Source organism: Choloepus didactylus, chromosome 8, assembly GCF_015220235.1.
Source record: "Choloepus didactylus isolate mChoDid1 chromosome 8, mChoDid1.pri, whole genome shotgun sequence".
Classification (NCBI taxonomy): Eukaryota; Metazoa; Chordata; class Mammalia; order Pilosa; family Megalonychidae; genus Choloepus; species Choloepus didactylus.
The window spans coordinates 137,456,918-137,482,879 of NC_051314.1; the positions used below are offsets into that span (position 1 = coordinate 137,456,918).

Genomic DNA, 25,962 nt, shown 5'->3' on the forward strand with positions numbered 1-25,962 from the left:
TTGTAGCACTCTACTTTGAATCAGGCTTTATATTGATTTTTTTTAACTTAAATATGAACACCCACCGTTAATGTTTTTGAAATTATTATGAGTTAGTTGAGCCCCCAATTCAAAATGAACCAATATATTTTCTAAAGTATTTGCAAGGAAGCATTGCATTTTTTCCTAACCACGCCTTGCATACTTCCTTTATTTCAAATGCCTTTGTGGTAGCCAGCTTACCAGTTCCTGTCTGATAGAATTACACCCTAGGAAAGTGATAGTCTCAAACACACTCCATAGAAAACCCAAATTTTCAAGTTTCCTAGCTATAAAACAGGCCTTACTCTGGAGGACCTAGAACTATCTTACCAGTAATTCAGGAGGGGAAACCTCTAGCAATTTTCTTGGATTGCTAGTGTTAGGGTATTTTCCTTCTAGTCTCCCAGTACTTCCACCTAGGGCCTTCTCCCACTCTCAGAACTAATCTAGAACCAGCTTCTTCTCCAGAGTCAGAAGAACAAGGTGCCTTTTAATGTATTTTAAAAGCTTGTTATACTGCCTTTACCTTTCAACTTTGGTTCGTTGGGATTTATGTGCCTCTGTGGAGTCCAAGAGGGTTCTTTGCAATGTAGAAGTATAACAGTAGTTAGTATTCTAATAGTAGTTAGTATTCATTTACTTAGAGATATACTAAAGCTGCCCTCTTGCTCATTTTTTCATATGTTTACCTGTTAGCAGTTGAGCAGATTTGAAGCTTATTTTGCCATTCAGGTCAGAATAAGGAAGGAAGGAAATGTTCAGATTATCTGAATATGGTAGGTTTAAGACAGGAGTCAGCAAATGTTTTCTGTAAAAGGCCAGAGAGTAACTATTCTACACTCTCTTTATTGCAGCTACTCAACTCGGCTGTTGTTGTGTAAAACCAGCCCTGTACATTATGTATATAAATGGGTGTGGTTGTGTTCCAATATCACTTTATTTATGGACACTGAAGTTTGAATTTCATGTAATTTTCATGTCACAAAATAGTCTTTTGATTTTTTTCAACTATTTAATAATATAAAAATCATTCTTAATCCCTTATTCCGTATAAAAACAGGCTGTGAGCCCGAAGATCACTGTAAGGCAGTGTGAAAGATGGTTCAGAAATAGAAGAGAGTTGAGGAGGACCTTGCCCAGAGGAGAAATGCTGGGGATTTGAACTAAGACAGCAGCAATGTGGGAGAATTGTGTGAGAAGACTTGTGCTCACAATTTGGATATGAAAAAAGGAGGGAAAAAGTAGTCTGATTGACTCCCAGCTCTCTTTCTTTGGTAACTGGATGGGTGATAGTATCATTATCAAGGTAACAGTGACAATAGTTACATCTCAAATCTGTATTCTTTCTAGTTTACAAACTGCCTCTGCATACAGTATCTCACTCAGTCCCTGTCGATTCACTACTTAATGCTTTTGCAGAGTGACTTCTGCTCTGAGCCTTCATTCCTTCATGTTCTTTTAAGGGTTTGATTTTGTTTGCCAGTCTTCCTCTTTAAAATTCTTGCTCCCTTGATCTTTTTGTCATCTCTTGATCCTCCAGGTACTTCTTTCGCTCTTTTCTCTTGTCTTCATGTATCGGTATTCCTTAAGATACCTGTGCCTGACCACTTCTGTTTCTTCCTTGATAATATCATTCATTATTGTGATTTTAGTTATTTCAGCAAAGATCCCTCTCTCAACCTGACCTGCCTTCTAAGCTTCAGTATCATTTTTTCACCTGCACGCTAGACATGACTGACTAAATGTTCATAAAACTCTGTGTCTTAGAATTGACTTAATAGTCACCTTCTTTCTCAGTTTCTTCATTTCCTGTTCATGACTGCATTTATTACTCACCAGGGCTGAAAGCCTTGAAATTGTGTTTGAATCCTTCCTCAACTCTTACACCCAGTGGTTTATCGGGTTCTATCCATTCTAGACTCAGTTTCATTTACCTCTGTTGTTTTCTATTATATTCATTACCACTATTCTAGTTCAAACCCTATCTATGCCTCTTCCGTACATCCTTTCTGGAACCCTTAACTTTCCCTTTCCTTTCGTATCTCTTACCCCACACCCATCACATATGTTCTTGTCAGAATAATTTTCCTACCACATATCTCAGTCATTTCCCCCCTTGTCTAAAACTCTTTATTAGGTCCACATTGCCAGTAGAAGAAAGATCTTGTTCCTTTTCCTCAAATTCAAAACTTCTAAGATCTGGATGTAACTTTACTAAACTTTTTTAACACTAACATCATCATCACTTCATGTTTCAGTCAAATTAAATGATTCTCTGGTTCTTATACCCTCCCATGTTCCACCTCTACCTCTTTGTCATCTGCTCCTTCACCCTAGAATTCACTACTCCCAATCTCAAAATATCCAAAATGCTACACAGTAGTGAAGTTTTCTCCAGATTTTTGATATTGGCAGTAATATATTTCTCCTGTGAACTGCTGTGACACTTTATCTTATGTACTGTACATACATATTATTTCCCTGCTAAACTGTAAGCTCTTTTAGGTCATGATTGCTTTCTGATCTATTCTAGTAGTTCTTTCACTCTCTATCATTTTGTGTTATTCATGGTATATACTATGTTAAAATGTGTAAGATGAAATAGCCTGATCTTACAACAGCTCAGTCCAGTAGGCGGGGCAAGTAACAATAGCCCTTTCAAAAGGTCAGGAAACAGACTCATTGCCCAAGGCCTATTGCTCTGTAGTGCTGGAACTCTAACTGAAACACAATTTTTCTATGCCCAAGCCAGTATGTATTCTGTTGCATCATACTGCCTTTCAAAGTGGCTAACATCAAGCAAGTGAAATAGAAAACATACATGAACTGTGTGAAAGTTGGAGGTTTGTATTTTTCAAACTCCAACAATTAAAATTTGTTACAAAAGTCCAAAAAAAAAGATATGTCTTTCTGTCATTTCTGAGGATAATAATCATGCAATAACTCATCTCCTGATTTTTAGAGGGGTGTGGGTGTGGGAGTGTGCACAGACATGAGGGACAAGGGAAGAAAAAGACAGAGAAAAGTATTTACTCAGGTTGGGAAAAGAATTAATCAGGGAAGCGGAAGAAGATAAACCAAAAATCTTAGCAAACTTCATATCATGAAGGTAGGACCAAAGCATATGAAAAAAAAGATCAGTTTTTGTACATCTGCTATCACTGGTTGACATTCTTAAAACAATGGAAGGCATGCAATTTTGGAATATCCTAGAAAACTCACTGCTTTACTCTCTAAACACTGTCAGTAATTTCCTTTCTTTCCTAAAAATTGTGTTTGAAGCGTTGTTTGAATTTGTTAGGTTTTGTTATATTCTAACATTACTTCTTTTTCCTTCCTTTAACAGAGGAAGAAGAAGAACAGGTGCCCACTGACGGGGGCACATCAGCAGAAGCAATGCAGGTTCCTTTGGAAGAAGATGATGAAATGGAGGAGGAGGAAATTATTAATGATGAGAATTTCTTGGGTAAGAGACCATTGGATAGTCCTGAAGCTGAAGAAATGCCTGCCGTGAAGCGACCACGACTATTAAGCACTAAAGGGGACACCCTCGATGTAGTATTATTGGAAGCTCGAGAACCACTCAGCTCAATAAACACTCAAAAGATTCCCCCCATGCTTTCTCCAGTCCATGTACAGGACAACACGGACCTAGCTCCTCCATCACCAGAGCCACCAGTGTTGGCTCCAGTTGCAAAATCTCAAATGCCTACTGCAAAACCTTTAGAAACAAAGTCATTTACACCTAAAACAAAGACTAAGACTAGTTCTCCAGGACAGAAGACTAAATCACCTAAAACTACTCAGTCACCAGCAATGGTCGGAAGTCCTATTCGGTCACCCAAAACTACATCCAAAGAAAAGAAATCACCTGGACGTTCTAAAAGCCCCAAAAGCCCCAAGAGTCCCAAGATTATGGCTCATATTTCCCAGGCACCTGTCAGACCTGAAACACCAAATAGGACTCCTTCAGTTACAATAAGTGAGAAAATTAGTAAAGAGACTGTCCAGGTAAAACAAATACAAACACCCATGGATCCTGGGAAATTGAACAATGAGAACCAGCCAAAAAGGGCTGTTGTAACCGATAAAACCATTGATGACTCTATTGATGCTGTGATTGCACGAGCTTGTGCTGAACGAGAGCCAGATCCTTTTGAATTTTCTTCTGGATCAGAATCAGAAGGAGACATTTTTACCAGCCCCAAGAGAATTTCAGGTTCAGAGTATACTACTCCAAAAGCTTCTACTTCCTCAAACAATTTCACTAAGTCAGGATCCACTCCTCTGCCTCTGTCAGGAGGAACTTCAAGTTCTGATAATTCATGGACAATGGATGCCTCAATTGATGAGGTTGTGAGAAAAGCAAAACTGGGAGCACCTGCAAATATGCCTCCCAACTTTCCTTATTTCTCCTCTCCTTCAGTGTCTCCTCCCACTCCTGAACCTCTCCAGAAGGTGTATGAGGAGAAAACCAAACTGCCTTCATCAGTGGAAGTAAAGAAGAAGTTGAAAAAAGAGCTGAAGACTAAAATGAAAAAGAAAGAAAAGCAGAGAGATAAGGAGCGGGAAAAAGACAAAAACAAGGAAAAAAGCAAAGAGAAGGATAAAGTGAAAGAGAAAGAAAAGGAAATCAGCAAGGATACAAAGTATCCATGGAAGGAATTTCTTAAAGATGAGGATTCGGATCCATATAAGTTTAAAATAAAAGAATTTGAAGATGTTGACCCAAAAGTGAGATTGAAAGATGGAATTGTGAGAAAGGAGAAAGAGAAGCATAAAGATAAGAAGAAAGATAGAGAAAAAGGCAAAAAAGATAAAGATAAGAGAGAAAAAGAAAAAGTGAAAGATAAAGGTAGAGAGGATAAGATGAAAGCCCTACCAGCTCCTCTGGTATTGCCTCCAAAAGAAATGGCTTTGCCCTTATTCAGTCCTGCCGCAGCTGTGAGGATCCCTTCCATGTTGCCTTCTCTGTCACCAATGCTTCCTGAAAAGTTGTTTGAAGAGAAAGAGAAGCCTAAGGAGAAAGAAAGGAAAAAAGACAAAAAGGAGAAGAAGAAAAAGAAAGAGAAGGAAAAGGAAAAGGAGAAGAAAGAGAAGGAAAGGGAAAAAGAGAAAAGAGAAAGAGAGAAGCGAGAAAAAGAAAAGGAGAAACACAAGCATGAAAAAGTAAGCAGTTTCTCATTTTCGGCACTATCTGAACAAAGTCCTATTGAAAAATACAGGTAAACAAAGCCAGCAATTGCATCTGTATTTTGGATATAAATTACCCATAACTTAACTAGAAATGTGTTTGTAATGAGGTTACAAAATTTAATTACAATTCTAAAATTTGTAGACTTGTAATGAATGTCCTCCTGTCCACTGGAAAAGGTTAAAAACTCATAGCCTAAGAGGAGCCTATTCATGGACCATAAGCTCTCTGTTAGCCATACTAATCTTTGGCAGTTTTTAGAAATACCTAATGTTAAATGATGAATAATGTTTTTTATAATGTAATATTTTGTACCCAGCTATTTCGATAGCTTAAAAAGACAGCATCCATTTTTCTAAAAGCATGCAAAACTAATGGCACTATTTTTGTGTGTGTGTGTGAACTTTAGCATATATACATAACAGTGATAACTTTCAATGTATGATTTCATAAATAGTTAGAGAGCAAATTTCAAAGAATGTCATGGGTCACAGTTCCACAACTTCAGCCATTTCGATTATTGTAAAATATAACTTACATGCAGAAAGGTGTCATCTCTCGATGTACAGCTCAGCAAGCAGTCATATAGGTAATTTCAAAAGTTGTTATGGGTTACAGTTCCACAATTTCAGTTCTTTCCTTATTATGCAATACAAGGTGCAAACAGAAATGTGAAGACTTTCAGAGCACAATTCAACAAACTATAGAGCAAATCCCAAGGGATGCTATAGGCTACAGTTCCACCGTGTCATTTATCGCCTCCCAGCCATTCCAACACCCCAGCATCCAAATATATGTATATATATAATTATATAAAGTTTCAGTATTCATAGGCCTTTGTTCAATCTTACCTTGTTTGTTGCTACTCCTCCTTCTCGCTTAATCTCTTTCTCCATCTTCAGGGGTGTCTAGACAGTGAGCACCCTAACTTGTTCATATTGAAAGGGGGTGTTGACAGTATGGGGCAAGGGCCTGTCTGATAGTTGATCTTAAAGAGAGTGTTGCCTCTGGGCTTTAGGACTTGTCTGGCATAGGAACACACTAGTGGATTTAAGTTTCTGAAAGGTAAAACTTATTGAGTACATCTTTTATAGAATCTCAGGTAGGGACCTAGGTATTTGGAGACGACTTTTGGTAGGGGCATGGCATGCTGTGGCCAATTGGGATGTCTAGCTGGAGACTGGAGAGGAGAAACCTCTAGGATAGCCTCTCAACTCTATTCAGGATCTCTCGGTCGCTGTGACCTCAGCTTGTTACTTTTCTTTTTTTCCCCCTTTTGGTCAAGTAGGCATTTTCAATCCCTCACTGCCAGGGCCAGGGTCATTCCTGGAAATCATGTCCCACATTGCCAGGGAGAATCATTCCCCTGGGAGTCATGTCCCTCATGGGGGGGGAGGGGGTATGGCATTATTTTTAAGAGGAGAGCAAGGTCCATGGAGGGACTGTTTACTAACTTGCTTTTCTTTTTTGATGAGCCATTTTTGCAAGTATTCCCATTCTAAAAATTATTTTATAATTACCATGTTATTTTTATAAAGCAAGTTTTAAAGCACTTCCATGTATATGACCTTAATTTTATCTTCCCAACACACCTGTGACATAGATTCAATAGTTATTATTATTATCAACATTTTATGGAGGAGAAACTGAGCATGAGAGTGACTTGTCCAAGATCAAGATCAACACAACTAGGGAGAGCCAGAGTCACTTATACTGCAGTTGTGCTTCACATTTTGAGATTTTTATTGCCCAACAACAAGTCATTTGTCCATCATGTGCCTAGCAATTTGGCAGCCAGGTCTCAGTAAATCAAACAAGATGCTATTGCTTTCATCCCCATCTGAATTTGGAAAGGCAATGGTATTTTTCAACCCACCGTTATGAATTTGAGTAAAGCCCATCAGATTAGATTTCTCACTGCAGTCCATGCCTTCCCTAAGCGTCTTACCTAAGTTGGGAAGAAAAGTCTCTCAGACTATCCTGATTTGAGGCAAAGGCTCAATTACTGGCAGCATAGATTTCACCTATCAGAGTAATACAAATCCTACAGTTTTGATGGGTTATGGATGAGATAAATGATAATAGATAAAGATGAATATAAGTCAGCTATTTTATGAGGACTTAAAAAAACAATGCATAGCATTGTCTGTGGAGTTAGACCTAAATTCAAATCCTGACTTTTAAAAAGTTTTTCAATTTTTGTAAAATTGAACAAGTTACTTATGTGAGGATTCAATGAGACAACATTTGAAAAGTGCTTAATACCATATCTGACACATAAGTAAGTGCTCAGTAAATGGAAATTGTGGTGGCGGTGGCGGTGGTAGTGGTGTGTTATTATTATTCCACTTCGAATCAACTCATGATGTGGAAAACACATAAAATGAAGAAACTTAAGAGTTTGCTGCTTCGTTGGATCATACTAGCTTACCTGTGTATGACAGGGTGAGTCCACTACAATTATGCTTTTTAAAAATTGTTTCTGCTTCTTTGTCATGCCTTAAAATTTAGCCCTTTATCCAGATAGGAAAGAATAAAGGCTAGTGCATCCTGTGCAAATGTCATTGGCAGCGAGTAGAAATTGGGTATTAACTTAAACATTAATACTTCTTTTACAACCCTGCATACTCCCCCAAAGTATCAAGTCATTTGAGTAAGGCAAGGTATTCCCGAAATGGGGTTATATATGGTCTGAGAATTTTCTTAACATGTCAAAAGAAATGAGGCAACAAGAATGAATGAACATGAGGTATATCTAAGCTGCCCCAAGAATCATTAGTCAAAAGAACGAGGCCCACAATTTCATTCTTTCTTCTTCTTCTCATCCTTACTAACTACTAGAAACAACAAAACAGTAGTAGTTAAAATTTACTGATTGCTGTACACTAACATGCTAAGCACTTAGGATAAATTTAATTCCTCACCACAACCCTATAAAGTAGATACTATAATTAGTGTCACTTTAAGATGAGAAATAGAGGTTAACAAACTTGCCCAAGGTCTCACAGCTATTAAGTGATTGACTAGGAGCTGCATTTAAACCCAGGCCATCAGATGCTACATTGATATTCTTAACCACTGTGCTTTCCTACATTAAGTTAAAATGGGTTAAGTGAAATAATGTATGCAAGGCCCCTGGCTGATGGTGCTCCATCAAAAGGTAAAATTATTTTTCTAGTAGTAGTAGTAGTAATAATCCAAAGTATGGTGATTTATGCACAAGTTTTTAATTCCCTTTTATGGGCAATAATATGCATTAGTCAAGATTGGGAATCTGGTCTGTCATCTATTTAAAATAGAACCAAATTAACTTTTTATTAAAAGCATGTTAATAGCATTTATGTCAGCCATTTACAAACATAGCCCTTAATGGCTTTAGCAATGCTACACCTAACAGTACAATTCAGAACAGTTTAAAAAATTTTTACTAAATTTTTTGTTTGTGTGTGGGTCCATGTATATACTGCATGACTTAATTTATTTCAAACCACGGTATCTTTTGGGTTTAGATGAACATACACAACTACTTAAAATGCAATCTTGGAATTTTAAGTGTTATTTGAAGGGAGGATCATTGTGAAAAAATAAGAGAGTGCATCATTATTTATGTTATTGGAATTGGACAGTTGTACCTGTAATCTTAAATGAAAGATAAGCCAAAATTCATCTGTCAAGCTTGGGAATAAATATGTTGGTATAATCTTATTTCAGTATGATCTGAAAAGACACAATAGAGTTTGCCTCAGAAGTGATGGCATCACAGTCTATGGATAAATCGGCCCTAGGCTGGCCCACAAAGGACATGGCAGTCAGATTGACCTGCATTTAAACTTCAGCTCTACCACTTCCTGGTCATTCACCAGCCTCCCTCAGCCCCTCTGGCGTTCTTCTCCCTTCCCTTTGTCTCCCTCCTCTCATTCACTACCAGAGGAGCCCCAGCATCATTATAAAGCATGGTTTACCTCTGCTTAAAAACAAGTTTCATATCTTTCCAAAGAATGTTTTGGTTGAAGATGCCTTCTCTTCTGCCATTTCCTAGAACAGTAATGAAGAACTGCTTGTTTCATTTAATTAAGATGAGTAGACTATGGCAATTAATTCCGTTTTCTTGCACACAACCAATTATGTTGATAATCAACCCATGGATAACTGAGCATCATTTGTAATGGAAAACTTATAAATCCTGTAAAGGATTTCCAAGAATTTGATTGTTATTAATGAACTGTTTTAATTGAGCTAATATTGGTTATTTTGAATGAACTAACCTGGATAGCAAATGACAGTGGCAACTACCAGTTACTGAGTGCATACAAGGGCACTCCTTTTTTCTTTCTATTTAAAGTAATATAGGTTCATTTCCAGTCATTTCTCATGAACTATCATAATTAACTAGTGAAATGAAGGGTTTTCACTAAATAAAATAACCCAATAAAAGGGGGGAAATATTCCCTTCCTGTTTCTTAAATTGCTGCAAGAGAAAACCAGGAACTTAATCTTTAAATGAGTGTGCTTCAGCTTACAGATGTTTACAAAAGGCCATCTCCAAGTCTTTATGTGGGTGAACTCCAGGCATCTATGAGAGTCTGAATTCTGTCTCAGTTGTCAGTGTTGGACTCCAGTTGCAATACTTAACCACAACCATAGATCTTCTGACTGCATTTTAAATATTTTAAAAGTTTATCAGTATTTAGTTAGCCTGTGTTTCTAAATGGAAATAATATGAAGAAAAACAGCAAGATGATTACCACTGTTCAGCATCCAAAATGTTAGATTATTAAATTAGGCTTTTCATCAACGCTCTTCAGGGCTTTTTTCTGACATATTAGCCTAAATGGGAATCTGAACTATTGAGGATTTGCTGTTACTCTATCTAGTACATACACACACACACACATTTTTAATGGAAGTTTAACATTAAATTTTTTTTTAACTTGGATAGATTATATTGACAAAGCTGCCCATTACTTTTGCAGAAAGTCCCTGTCAAAAGATAAACTTTAAAGCTGGAATGCATGAAAGAGTTCTGAGATAGAATTTAAATTTAAACTGATTCTGTATAGATAAGCTTTTTAAAAATCCACCTCTTTGCTTCAAGTCAGGATTTTAAAATAAATTTAAAAATAAATTTCCCCTTTAAATCTCTTGAGCGATTTTCATTTTTTGCAAGGCCGCACTGCTGGTGTCCTGGAAAAAATGGAAAGTTAGAGCTTTATCAGTTGGTGCCCTGAGGTATGTGGCAAAGAAGCTAAATCCTTGAAGATTAGCAAAAAAAATTCAGCACACGGCAATAAGGGGCTTATATGACTACTAGTATTAGTTCAGGTGAAAGAAGTATTGCTTATACATAAAACTGAACAAATCCACTGACAATGTATTTTTAGTTAGCTACAAAGGAGTCTTATATTGCTGGACTCTACCTCTTTGGTGAATTGGGAAGCTTAGTAATCCACTGTAAATGCTCTTCTGCTAGCCCCAATTCTCAGCATTACTGCAAAGTGCTGCTCTTTTATTTTAACCCTTAAAAGTGCCCTCTGTCCTCTGATTTTGGCTTCATGCCATTAAAAGATTGCACTGTCTGTTGTTTACATAGTTGTCATTTAGTTTGTTGATATCTGAGAAGTACACAGGAGAAAATATTTGATTGTAGGAAAAGTCTCTTGTGTTTTTATTTTGGTAGGCATTTTGATTAAGTTCACGTAAACAAAAATCTGGTAAGTTTTTATTTAGAAATTGTACTTTCTATATCTTTTAATATTAATAGCATCCTCATCAATTTTTTCTTGAACTTTTTCTTTAAATTAAATCTGATTTTTACCTCTTTAAGAATGAAATTAAGGTATTTGAGGTGGCTTTTAGGAGAGGCTACCATATGTCCTGGTTTTGCCTGGGACGATCCCAGTTTACACCTGTTACGTGGTGTAATTAATAGCACTGTCTTTCACTCTCAAAGTTTCTCTGTCTGGATCATGTGGTCACCCTAGTTACATATTAAACTTTAAGCTGAGGTAGCAGGTTCTGAATCATTCATTAATTCAACAAGTTTACTTGTTGAAACTGAGTATCTGTTCTCTTCAGAGCACATTTATGCCATTTTTAATCTGACTTTAAAAATGTATCTCCATTTTTGTTTGTTTCTTACATATTATATACTTTAACTTTTTGAATAGTGGACCATATATAGAATATGTCTCGATTCTTCTGCCTAGCCAAGTAACTTAAGACAGCATGAGAAACCCAGCTAGTTCACTTAAATGGAGGTGAGCCAAAGTTAATCTCAATTTCTATATAAAATAGCTAGCCTTCCATAGAGAAAAAATAGTTACAACTTAACTCTAGCCATCTCACAAGTGTATGTCATTCATCATAGGAGACGTTGGCAAAGGAAGTGAATAGCTCCATGCAGCACATCAGAGTCAGGGTGGTATGGTAGAACACGGATGGATGTGGCCATTTACTTGTAAACTTTGTAACTCTGGGCAAACCACGTAATCTTTTTGAGCCCTCATTACATGGGAATAATAATACCTTCCAGACCTACCTTATAGAGCTGTGAAGATTAAGTTGGATAAAGCATGTGGGACATACTTTGCAAAGTGCTGGACAAATGTAAGTTATAATTAACGTGTAGTGTTGTACCAGAAATGAACTAAACATACCATGTGAAGCGCATTAATAATAAAGCAAAAGCTTTTTAAAAAGCAAATATAGTTTTGGTTTTAAGAAAAGGTTCAGAAAAGGTTTCTTAAAGCCTTAAATAGTAGTGTTGTGGATTGAAAGAATAGAAAGCTTACTCCCAATACTTCTTCACTTATGAGTGTGTGACCCTAAATTTTTTTAGAAATTAAGAAATATAGGAACTTTAATTCTTCATTCTCTGATTCAGAAAGACTACATTCCAATCCCAATTTTGCTATTTGTGTGACCTTAGAACAGGAAGATGAAAGGAAAAGAAAGGAAAAAGGTTTTTTTCATCCATGATCAGTTCATCTCTAAAATGGGAACCATATCTATCCACACGATTGTTATCAAACCTAAATGAGAACATCTGACAAATAACCCAGTACAGTACCAGGCAAATAGTAAGTTTTCATAAATGTTTGTTTTGGTAATTTTTGTTTATCTTAAAGATAACAAAAAGATGAGAAAAGTATAGACATTTAATAGTTCACAGAATTTTGGTTTTCAGATTTTGTTTAGATTTGGAACTTTTCATTTAAAAACAAAAATCTTATGACAAAAACTTTAGCCAGTAATACATGGGTCTTGCTCCATCCCCCATGCCAGTGACCCTTGATCCTTGAGGGCACTGAGGTAACCCTGGATTATCCTGTCCAAAGACCTAGGCATCTGCCCAAACTGAGATTATTTGAAGAAACAGATTTTGTGAGGAGGTTGCTAAGTTAAGATTTGGGTGTGATGAGGTAAAATATTTATAGAATATTTTGTTGGAAGTGCTCAGTAGGGAACTTTATATTTTGGTCTTGGATTCAATCAGTGTTTGTCTAGAGAGAGGTTTTGAAGACATGACATACTTAAAACTTATAATTGAAGCCACAGACATGGATGAAATTACTGAAGAAGCTGTAGAATGACAAGAGGAGAGAAACAAGTAAGGTCAGGCAAAAGTAGAAGATTCTGCAAAGGAAAAGAAGGCCTATCATGGATAAGACCTATCATGGGAAAACATACTGAGAAATTAGGAAATAATTAGTGTCTAGAAAGGGTGGTTTTAGTGGAGGCATGAATGGTTTGGGCAGACACTAGATTGAAGTGGGTTAAGAAATGAGGAACAGTGAAGAAATAGAGGCAACAAAGTGAAGAAAGAGACAATTAAGAGACTAAAAACTGCAAGAAGTTGTTAGCTGGTGGTTAAAGGAAAAGTAATTATTTTAAAAAGATAGATTGGGCACATTTAAGTGCTACATGAAAATCAGAGACGTTGAAGATACTGTAAGTAAATAATTGTTGGAGGAAGGGTCTTTAGAGGACTGGAGGAACTGGACTACAGTATAGCAGTGGATATGGAGAACTTTGCAAGTTTGTAGGCAATTAAAGGGGTTCTCCTGCCTAGTGTCCTCAATATTTTTTCCTGTGAAGTTTGATGAATAAAAGAGGAAAGGAAATGGTAGGTCTTGAAAGAAGTAAAGGTTTGACATTTTTGCTTCAAAATGTGTTCCTTAAATACGTCTTAAGCAATTACGTGTACACTGTGAAATAGTAATAAACAAAACAAACATGGCTCCTGCCCTTATGTAGGTTAGCTGTTAAACCAAATCGATAGCATAGAAGGCACAGATGAAGTTTTTGATGGTGGAAGTTTACGCAGTTTTTAAAATTTTCTTTGGTGTCACTTAGTGCTCTGGATGACTTTAGATTGGTCCTGGTCAAAGGATGAAATGACAGAGAGGCCAGAGTTGAGGGTGCTTACAAAATAATTTGTTAATTCAGCAAATATTTATTGAGCACCTCTTATGTGCCTAGCATTGTTCAAGAAAATGGTTGAAGTAGATCTTGATGATGTGATGTTGGGCAGAAAGTGACTACAGGGAGACAAGTGAGAAAATAATAGATTTGAAAAACGTGCAATATACTAATGTAATATATTGAGCATTATTTATCTATTCATTCACCTTTAGAACCACTGCACTGTCTCATTGTGATTTAATTCTCAAAGTAAATCATAATTACATTAATTTATAAGCTTGAAATTTGTAAATTCATGGTTTGCAACAAATAATTCTTTTTGTTGTCACAGTGACTAGCAATGTACTATGGTGTAAAGTACCCAGGGGCCAGGGATGTTAAACATCTGGCAAGGCTTTAGACAGTCCCATTCAACAAAGAACTGTCCCACCAAAAATGCCAGGAACACTCCCACTGAAAAACCCTGATACAGAAGATAATTTAGACCAGCAGAGCTTTTGTTTCGTTTGTTCATTCAAAATATTTACTATAGCATAGCAAAAAATTCAAGCCAAAACTTGTGAAGAAGGCCCTTTAACATCTTATTTAATTTGTATCTACCCTTTGTGACTGACTAATAGCTCAGATATTTGTGGTCTTCAGCTTATTTGGAGTAGTCATCGCTTTCACCATAAATTCTTTCTAAGAAAGAAAATATGTTTTCTTTCTTTCACAACATTTCAGATCTTTTTACTATTAGCCAAAAGTGGAACAATTTAATGCTGTAATTACATTTGGTTGATTCAGCTTTCTTATATGGTAATGTAAACTTAAGATGAATTTAATGTTTGTTAAGTTCCGTGATAGATGGATTTTGTCATACAGTGGAAATGCCATTGTGTTTTTTTCTATTTGTGTTAAGTCTGGTATTACTTAAATGTTCTACCAAATAATCTAGGTAACATTTTTTTGTTGTTGTTTAAAAAAAAAAAAAAGAAAAAAAAACTTCTAACAATAAAATAATATCTAAGAAATTAACCGAACTAAGAAAATACAGAAGTATTATATATACATAATGTAACAGAGCTTTAGAATTTCTCATCATTCCAGGTGGCCTTCAGCAGTTGAGAAACAAAACCGTAAAATAGCCCAGATTATCTTTGCATCTTGCATTTTAGCCATACTTGAAGCTTAAACTTGTTTAGCAGGTTTGTGGGGATGGGGACGTAGAAGAAGTAGGTAGTACTTTTATTGAAACAAAAATTTAACTCTAATATATTAACTTCAACAGATAAAAGTGGAGCCAGTAGTTCCAGCCCCAAGTCCGGTGATCCCCAGACTGACTCTCAGAGTTGGTGCTGGCCAAGACAAGATGTAAGTACAAAAGTTTTGAATCAGAGTGAAAGGAATCAAACTAAACCTTTCTTATCCTGTTCTAGTGGATGTCGAACTCTACAATCCTTGTCGAGTTCCTCCTACATGTAAGGCCAAGCTTTATTTGGAAAACTGTTCATTTTTTCAAGTTTCTATTGGTTTTTTCTTCAGAGCTAATGCTTTTTGCTTTGTTTAACACATAGAATCTTTTTTTTCTTTTTCTTTTCCTCTTTTTTAAAAGCCTAGCATATGACATTGTTTCTGTGTAGTTTTTAAGGTCCTCATTATCTGAAAATTAAGAAACTATGTATTGAATGGACTAATTCCCATATTACCCCAGGTGGATGTAATGTCATACCTTCTCAAAGATGTGTTCTCTATCACTATGACAGAGAAAGAAGATTCTCCTCTTGCTCAGGTGGCAGATGGTTTTATTTTGTACGTAAAAAACAAAGATCCTGCCAAAGGTCTGGTGAAACAGTATATGAGAGTAAGAAACCTTAGTTGTCTGCTCTTTTTTGCTTTTTAAGAGAGAACTGGAAATGTAAACCCATGAGTGGTATTCGTCTTAATCTTCACTGAATCATTATATCAGCCCAACCTTATTTACTTTAAGGGTGGATATTATCCTTTTATTCATTTTGAAGGGGAAACATTAAGGCCTAGAACGGTTTTCTCTGATCCTAATAAGGTAATGAAACATCAATTTTTTTTTTTTTGTAAATCATGTTGAAAATCATTCTCCTTGTTCTAAAATCATGCTATATATCATTTAAATGAATTTCACAAGCTAAGGTACAAGTTTATGACCTTATTTTTTCCCAGTAAGTCTGAAAATGGAGTAGTTTACATTGCAAGCAATGAAATATTGTGTAGAAAATAGGTTTATGAGGCATTCAATTCCTATTCAGTTGTTAGCCATAAAAATGAGGGTAGGACCCATGAATTTTTCATAGGTAGGGCAGAGAACAGAAAATTTGGTTTGTGTTCTCAGTGGTTGCATTTCACCTTCAAGCTTGTGTGTTTTTATGCTACTGCTTCTGTCAACTCCAAATATAGTGCAGCGATTCTGATGAATGGTAGTATATGGGCAAGCAAGGTTTTCCAGGAGAGTTCATACTCTTTTGAAGACTGAGAAATGAATACCTAGAGGGTTCATATTTTTCTAACCTAAATTATCTGGGTAAATTCCACTTTACTCTTGGTTTTAGCAGTAGAGTTGGACAGTGGGTAGAAATGCGACTGGCAAGCTTAGAAAATACAACAAAAAGGCTGTGGATGCAACTCATTTTAGACAAGATATCTGGTGTCTCTAGTGCCCTATTACCTGCAAAGATCTTTATTATATCCTCATCTCTCACCTCAGTAGAGAACTATTTAGCAAAGAGAACCAACCAAAGAAACTATTCATACCAACTCCTTAGAAATCCTGTATATGGGCTTATTTCTCTAAGGGTAAAAGTTCTTATTCATCATTGAACAAATGCTTTTCTCCCACCAGTTCATATTCCTATTTTTGCAGTAACTCACCATGACTTAATCTTTGTCCCCACACAAAAGTTTGGCTTGCTCATTTCCTTTCAAGAAATAAGGTTTGTGCAAAGGCATTGATATTTCTGTTCTTCTCATCTGCCCTTAAGCATCTTTTAGTCATTCTTTGATTATTTACTCTATTTTTCTCCTCTTAAAACACCACTCAGATACCTAAGATATTGGCAGGTGTGAGAAATAGACCCTTATTACTCTGAAACAAAATGTCCTGTATTAGGAAAATTATAATACCCAGACATTCTAGACAAATTGCCCTTAATAATTTAATGTTATATGATATAAACTTCCAGATATTTAGGTAAATAACCTTCATGTTGTATGAAGGATTAATTATTTAACCAAGGGCAAATGCCACAAAATCTTTATAATGAACAATGAGATAAACTAAGTGAAATATACTACTTTTTTAATTAAAATAAGAGAGAGAGAGAGACACCCGAATCAAATAGTAATAGAATTTTAGGCAAAATATGACTTAATTGGCAAAATGCCCTCTTTTTGGAGGGGTGGCGGTAGTTGTCTTTTTGTCTAAATCAGGGGTCAGCAAACTACCATCCATGGGCCAGATCCAGCCCACTGCCTGTTTTCATATGGCCCACAAGTTAAGAATGGTTTTTACATTTTTAAATGGTTGGAGAAAATTAAAGGAAGAAGAAGATTTCATGACTCATGAAAATTATATGAAATTCAAGTTTCAGGCATCTTTTATAGTTGTGGTATAAGGTAGTTGACTTATTCCATGGCAGTGGTAATGTAGAAGAGGCAATAGATTCATATAAATGTGCCTTTGGCTACTTAGTTTGTACACACTTAGGGGTGTACTAATAATACTCCTTTGAAGTGAAATGAATGGGCAGACAGGGATTCAAAAGGGGGGGCTTGAATAGTCTAAGGGAGGTTGTTTATTGCTGAAGAACAGGCAGAGAATAGAGTCTTTTGAAATTATGAGAAAAGGAAAAAGCTTTACGGGGTTCAAATTATACCCTGTAGTTAGATAATGTTTAAAACAATATTTAGTTTCTAAGTCTTCTTAAATGAATGAATTAGGTCTTCTGCCCTTGATCTAGAAAAGTACTTTGAGGTTACATTGTTCCCTCTGTTCCTTATTATTGTTCCTTGAAGTAGGACAAAGGTAACCTATTTTTCCCTTGATTTAACATGCCTGGAAACTGTATCACAAAAGGGTATATGATAAATCCAGTACCTCTTCCTGATAGTGTTAAAATTCAAGGTGACTCTAGTCCAACAGCTAGCACCCAGGTTCCGCCTGGTTTCTGGGGGCAGAGGAGCCACGGCCTTGTGCTGCAGGTGCAGACAGCCTGGTGGGCTGGTGCTGAGGGCCAGGGCCTCAGGGTGCTCCTGGCAGCCCACATGGCGCAGGCGGCCCAGCTGACTGTAGTGGCCACGGCGGGTCCAAAGACCCCAGCAGCACTGGAGACACAGCCCACGGCCAGGGGGCTGGGTAGCCCACTGCTCCAGTTCTCCCTCACTGTGCCTTTCTTGTCCCCAGTGGAGGTAGCGATCGCTTACTGATTCCTGGCCCCAAATGCCCAACCCTGAGGGCCAGTTCAGAAGAGCTCACAGCGGTCAGGAGTATCCTTGCCAACTCTGAATTTCCATCACCACCTCTATAGACCAGCTTTCCCTAATGGCAATGCACCCTGCAGCACCTTGTGCCCCATTTGTCACTAAGCCATAGACAGGGAAAGGGGCTGAGGCCTAATTTTTGTGTCCCTTCCTAGGCAGTGCACCCTTCCCTAAGGCAATGATGTCTAGAGTTGATGCCACTTTATTATTGAGGCTTAATTTTTTGCCTATCCTGGCCCTTGGACACTCAGTACCCAGTTGTTTTGTTTGGTGTTTAAATGCCTATTACTTCAGAAATTATAAACCAGCTACTTAAAAAAATATCAAGGTGACTTTGCAAGAACCTCAAATTCCTTTAACGTGTCCCCTAGTTTTGGGTATTCAGAGTTCCCCATAGTCTATATTGAAGATGACACTAAATTACTAATCCTGAAATTACAATCTCAGCACCTATGTAGTCTTTTAGAGTAGTATGAATGGGAAGAAAGAGCACATTCAAGTTAATTTCTAAAATATCTGAGTCCTGCCTAACAATCGAGTCTTACCTTAATGACAAATTTCTAAAATATCTGAGTCCTGCCTAACAATCAAGTCTTACCTTAATGCCAGGACAACAGGTTGGTTTCAGCTTGCCCAGGAGCAGCTGTCTGGAACTATATTGATGAGTTCTGAGGTCCTCCTGGACTCGGAGGCAGAGTCCTGTGAATGTGGTGTCTGCTGCTGGGGCGGGCTAGCAGCCACACAGCCACCGTGTTACTTGACATACCAGTCTTACCATTCACTGTGCTAGTTTATTTTGAGCTCGTGTAGGAAGAGTTGGCTAACTGATGGCATTCATTCGTTTACTTCTGTGAAGACAATAGAGCAAAAGAATGCAATGGGATGTACTAGGGTTGGAGACTGTTTTGATAGATTAGTCTGGAAGGACATGGCAGAATAGCACCGGCAGCTTTTCTAAATTTACATCTGTGGTTATATTTATGAAGCTCAAAATTCTGTTAAAGGAGCTCTCATGGGAAAAAAAGGCCATTTTAAATATTGGTAAAATATTGAGAAAAGTTTAATGTAACTGTGGTTAAAGGTTTGGGGTTGAATAATAATGGAGATTAGGGGAATAAATACTGTTCTCCATTTACATTTCTGAAATGTCTTCTTTAATGCTGTCCCCCCCACAAGTACTAGACAGGAAGCTTGGGCCCTTTTCTCCTTCCCCGGGGAGATGTGGCTCTTCTGCTTAATCCTGTGATTTATGCTGGTGGGTGGGATTACTGTATGGGAGAAATTGTGAGTTGGTCCTTTGCCCCCAGGACAGTCCTCTTACTCAGTGAGCTCACCAGAGCAGCTGACCCATCGAAACCTCCAGTGATGGTCGGTTATGTTTTCCAGTTAATGTCTAATGGTATCTTTGATCAGATGCCACAGAAATCATTTCTGATGCCTTTCAGTAAACAATGTATTATCAATGAAATTCTAAATCCCCTTTTTACAGAGAAGTCACTATAGATACTCTATTTTACAAATTTAACCTGTTTTTCAAAATATACAAATTATGCTGAGAGATTTTTTTCGCGACCACTCCCCCACCCCCCTTTACCTTCTGGCAGTTACAGTTTTCTTTCTGCTAACGTTCTGATTTCCCACAGCAACACAGCCATGAGTATTATCAGATTTCTTACAATTCAGGAAATGCATTCCTTAAACAGTCATCTGATGGCAGAGGTATGGAAAATTTGATGTTTTTCTCTTCATGTTAAGTAATTCAGTTTTTGTTGCAGTTTATAAACTTTAGTTCATGCCTGGTAAGGGGTTTTTTTTATAGTTGTAATTTCTAAATTATGTATATATACTACAAAAATGGGAGCCAAAGCCTTGCTCTTTAATCTTGAAAAACACAGAGTATTTAGTCTTTACAAACATAAAATATCTAGAGATATTTGTCTGTGTGATCTAAGATTTTCTTATTAACACTTTTGACATTACAGCTGGAAGTACAGAATAGTCATGGACAATTACAAAAGTAATCATTTACAATCTTTTTAAAGAAAATAAGCATTTTATATTTTAAAATGTAGCTACATTTAGCCAAAAGCCATTAACAGAGCACCTCTGTAGTGGTTTTAGTGAATAAGTTCTTTAGAGAAGTTATAGCAAATTGTTTTATTCAACTTTCTGCATTTTCCTTTCTATATGTGAAATGTTTATACACACACACACACCATCTAAAAGAATTTAGGGTAACTTAAAGAGAAGGACGTATAGTAAAGTTACTAGGAAATAGAAATGGGAAACCAAAGAAGGGAAAAAGAAGCAAATGAACTTGCTCCAACTTAATATAGTTGTTATGATTGAACATCAAATATGATTTTAGCTTCCTAACAATAAGGTCAAAAAGTGAAATACATTTATTAAAAAGAAGGTACTTCTCAGTTTCTCAAGAAAGCGAAGGTTTTTCAAGACAATAAATTTAAAAATTAACTTCTGTATTGAACCACATGGCAAGGACAGTGTCTTCCATAGCAGTTTTTGCAATAGATACCAGGCATTTTTCATTTGACTGTCCTGCACCAGCCCTTAATAAAGATCCAAGGGTATAACATAAAAGCATAGTTCAGTGATGGTAACTCTTTAAAGGGTCTTCTAGTTTCTAGTTGAAACATTCTTATTTTCCCTTTGACATTGCATTAATCAAGACTTGGTTGCATGTAAAAATGACCCAAATCAAACTAGCTTATCGGGGAAAAAGTAGAAAGGGGATATATTTGACTGTAAATGGGGCAGAATCCAGGGTTCAAAAAGTGTCAGTAGGACACTGCTTGCTCTCTTTTTCTCCATCTTGTATCTGCGTGGTGGCAAAGATGGTCCAAGTAGCTCCAGGCTGATATGTTCCTAGTGTTCAAAATCTCCAATGGACATCCTCTCTTTTATAGCATCCATTATCAGTCCCCATGGTAGGGGAGGCAGCCTTTCCAGGGGGAAATGGCAGGTTCCAGAAGGAAAACAGGTCTCTCTTACCAGAATAAAGGATGAGGGGCAGGCAAGAACAACAGATATATTTTATTTTTGTTAGGGAAAGGCAATCAGAGTTCCTTTCCCTAACAAGCTGAGAAGGCAGCACAAAGAAGCTTTTTAATATAAAAAACAAACAAACAAAAAAAAAACCAGATACTTTAGAACCAAAGTTTAGGAACATTTCAGAACTTCATCCTGTCAGACTTGGAAGGCTTTCATTTTTCTATTTTTAATTTGTTTCCCTTCTAATAAAACTGTCTAGTTTTGATTTTTTTAAAAAAACTGAATTGAAAATGTTTGTTCTCTGTTTTGCCTTGCTTAATTTGTCACTGAAGCAAAAACATTTCCTAGCATTTTTGCCTGTATTGAAAGCTAAATAATAATAACAGTGACAAAAAAATCTTAAGAATTACTATATTTAAGATGTATGGAAAATGACCTATATTTAACGCTTGTGATAGATGCTAACATTACAGATGAAATTCCCTAGTACTGAGCAACTGGAACACAAGTTGTGGGCTGTATGCATTATTTTTCCTACCTTATTGTACTTATACATTCAACAGATCCAAAACCATACATCTCGGTTATAATTCTGAGTCACCACTGAGAGGAAACAGGTAGTTAAAAATATTCCTGTTTGGGTCTTCAACCCTTTTCTGATTTTTCCAGATAAGGAGTTCTTGGTTTCCTTATATTACTCTTTCATTTCTACTGACCTAAAGTTATGAAAAAGTCTATAAGTATAATTTTCCCCTAGGCGCATTGTAGTTTGTTCATTAATACCAAAGATGCAATATGTTCAAGAGAAAAAATAGTATACTGTCAGAAAAATAGGCTTTAGGTTTTGGAAAATGCTTTTACTACACAATAAAACAAGTGGAAAGATTATAATCAAAGCATTTCCATCTTGCTTGTAAACAATTACAGCAATTCTTACATGGATGCCACATTAGAAGACTCGGGAAAATTTACTGGATTCCATTCTAATGCAATTAGAGCTAATTTTGTTCTTTAAATGAATAAAAGGTCGGCTAGTAATTCTAGCTTATCTTGAGTCCAGACTTCAATAAATTGTTTTATTTAATTTGTTGTAAAAGATCTTATCCGTAATGGGTCTAGGTCTTATTAGTTCACTTAGGTTTTAAAATATTTATGACCACCTTTTTAGATATGATTTGAATGATAGTTGGAAAGTTTCTCTATGCAATGTTATCAAGGCCCAAGATCACTAATTGAGTGAATATGGGGAGGTACTTAAGATTTGTTATCTAGAAAAAGCTGATGTGAACTTCCAGAATTTAAACGTTCTTTAACCTGTGACAGGCAAGATAATTTAGCTATATCATGGTAACCTTTTGGACACTATCTGATTATAATTTCCCCTGAAAACGAAACTACTCACACTTCTGGCACTTAAAATGAGTATGTGCCTGCTGATGAGAACACTTAGACACTCTTATTACTAATAACAACATAGACATTTAAGTTCTTTGTATTCTATTATTTCCTGACTTTTCATGTGGCTTTAATGTTTAAATACTTACATAAAAGACTTCAGATGCATAGCGTGATGTTTCCTCTTCTCCCACTCGAGCCTTTTTAGCTTATAAGGCAGATATTTGTGTTACTGAAAGACTTCTGTGATTTAGAATATTGGTGGCCTTTTTTTAATATGGCTGCCAAAGTCTCAGCGCATGAGATGAGTATGTCACCATGAAGATCTGACAAGCTGCGTTAGCCCTGTCTGTTTGGATTTACTCTCTGTAGGGTCCAAAACTACATCTACTCCTGTCCTCACAGCCTTTCCTCCTGGCTCCAAGAAATTGTATTACATTCCTCCTTGTTTTAAGAGCAGCTATTCCTCTTGTGCCCTCCTTGTCATTCCCACCTTTCCTGCTTCTTCTGGAACTTCCTTGCCTGTGTTATCTCCTGTCCTATATCTTCATCTCCTTCCTTCTCTCTTATCTTTCCTTCAGCCTTGAATTCTCCCATCTTGTATCTTCTCACCTTCACCAAGCCTCCTTCTGCATCCCCTTCTCATTCAGACTTCTCAAAACTGATTGTCTATGTGCACTGTCTTCCAACTTTTCACCCCTAAACACATTACATTCTGATTTCAGCCTTAGAAACTTTTTATAACTTCTCATTAAGATCATTAAGTACATCCTATTTCCCAAATCCAGAGAACATGCTGGACCCCTATACCAGTAATCCTTTCTGCTCTGTTTGACACTGTTGTTTTCCCCAGGTCCTTTTTTTTAAAGATTTTTCTTTTTTTAGTTAGAGAAGTTGTTTTCAGAACGTCATGCAGAAAATACAGGATTCCCATATACCACAGATATAAGATTATATATAATCTTATTAGATTAGATATAAGAATATATATATTATTATATATATATAAGATTATATCAACACCCTGCATTGGTATAATACAATTGTTACAATTGATGAAAGCACATTTCTATAATTTACTATTAACTATAGTCCTTATTTTAACTTAGGGTTCACTATTTGTATAGTGTGTTCCATGGATTTTTAGAAAAAAAATTTTTTTCTATTGCCATATATGCAACCTAATATTTTCCCTTTAACCACATTCAGATATATATTTCGGTGTTGTTAATTACATTAACAATGTTGTGCTATCATCACCACCAAAATTTTTCTATCATTCCAAATAGGAGAAATGAAAAAGCTAATAATGAAATATATATGGAAGGGCAAGGGACCCCAAATAGCCAAAGCCATCTTGATAATGAAGAATGAAGTTGGAGGACTCACTTCCCAAATGTAAAACTTATTACAAAGTCACAGTAATCAAAACAGCATGGTACTGACACAAGGACATAGGTATAGACCAGTGGAATCAAATTGAGAGCTCAGAAATCTACCCTCATATTTATGGCCAACTGATTTTTGGCAAGGGGGCAAAGACCACACAATTGGGAAAGAATAATCTCTTCAACAAATGACGCTAGGAAAACTGGATCTCCATTTGCAAAAGAAAGAAGGAGGACCCCTACCTAACACCTTGTACAGAAATCAACTCAAAATTCATCAAAGATCTAAATATAAGAGCCAGGACTATCAAGCTCTTCTTTTTTTTCCTTGATACTATACTCTTCTCATTCTTTCCCTCTCTCTTATCATTCCTACTCTTTCTTTTATGGACTCCTTTTTCTTTACTTTCCTTACCTTCTTGCCCTTGACCCACTCACTCTGTTCTTTGTCCCTAAGTTATTTTATTCACTCTTTAGGTTTTAACCATGCCATGATGATGCCCAAATCTATATTTCCAGCTCAGATTTCTCCCCCCAAATTAAGACAGGTTTGTCCAGCACTGCAAATACAGCATTTCCAAAATTTAGCACAGCATTATTTCCCCAAACCTGGTTCTTCTTAAGTTTTTTTATCTGTTAGTGATGAGACCAGAGCTTCTGTTTTCAAGCCATTTTTAGTTTCTAGAGTAACTTGAAAGACGACAAAGACTATCTGACTCTTAAAATTGGGAGACTTCATTTATGTCATGCTGGACTGGGCATCTTGAAAGCTAACATGAATGCCTCCCACTCAGCTCCAAAAGGGTTATTCTGAACAAAACTCAGAGGAAAAAGAAAGCCTTGTGGTAAGATGTCTCCTTTGATCTCACTTGAACTCTCCTCATCCTGGAACTTCCACTCAGCATCTCCAAGCCCGGATCTCCTCCTGGTCTGGACACAAGTGATCGATAGTAGAGGATAAGGGGAAGATAGCAGCATCCTCACTCACAGGGATCTGTACCCGGCCACAAGCAAAGATACCGTTAGCAAGGAAACAAACAATCAAAAAAATTGCTTCCTAGAGAGAACGGTGAGAAATAGGAGAGAAATTGAAAAGTTCTTCACTTTCCACACTGGGTACCCAGCACATACCACCTGAACCCTAACAGCTGTAGCTGTTAGAAGCTCCTGCACTGCCAGCTTGAAACCCAAGAGAAGGTGATACCTCCCTCCATTCCTTCCCAGCCTCCCCCACTCAACAAAGTCAAACACCAGTCTCTGCCAATTTTACCTGCTAAATCTCAACTCCTAAACCTCTTTTTCCTCCCTGCTACAAAAAACTTTCCTCCAAAACAATCTATCTAGAACCCTTAAAACATTTGGTGGTATGCTCTTTATAGATTGTAGCAATACCAAACTGTTTTTAGTTTCCCATACAGAATAGACTGTTTTTCATCTTTGTTTCTTTTCTCACATTGTCCCATCTGCCTCAAATACCCTCTACCTCCATGCCTGCCTCTTCGTCAGAGTAACTCATATTCATCTTTTTAAATTGCCATTTATCATCAGAGAAAGTATTCACAGATCACCATCCCATCTCCACCCCCAACAAACCATCCCTCTTCCAAGTATGCAAAATATATACCGTTTTTATCCAAATGATTCCACTTGGCACTCTATGTATCTTTATGTGACTGTCTTCTTCCTGAGTTTCTTGGAATTTGGGGGTGTGCCTCATGCACCTGTTATCTCAAGTGCCAAAGAATGGTAGACATAATGGTCTAATGACAAGTATTTGTTGAGGTAGATAAATGGATTGCAACAGTCTTTCAGCTGTTGAGCTATTGAAATGATATTCACCCTGAGCAAACTTTCATAGATTTGTAGAAGTAACAAAATTGGGTATAATTGAGTTAATTTTAAAGAACCACAGTAACATTCAAGGCAACTATATCATGTAAAAACTCCTTAAAAAAAGAGGACTGAGGGAGGAGAAAAGGAGCTTACTCTTAGCCTTAGAATACAATAGAAAACTATCTGGTGTTGAAATCTTCTGTC

The 25,962-nt window shown here is 36.7% G+C and overlaps 1 protein-coding gene across 1 annotated transcript in view; it reads left to right on the forward strand.

Annotated features, from left to right (window-relative positions):
- Window positions 1–25,962, forward strand: part of TAF3 (TATA-box binding protein associated factor 3) — a 207,763-nt gene that overhangs the window by 150,654 nt on the left and 31,147 nt on the right. Inside the window, 2 exon segments of the mRNA XM_037845142.1 lie at window positions 3,368–5,190; window positions 14,910–14,992. Of these exon segments, the coding sequence (XP_037701070.1) occupies window positions 3,368–5,190; window positions 14,910–14,992 (1,906 nt within the window).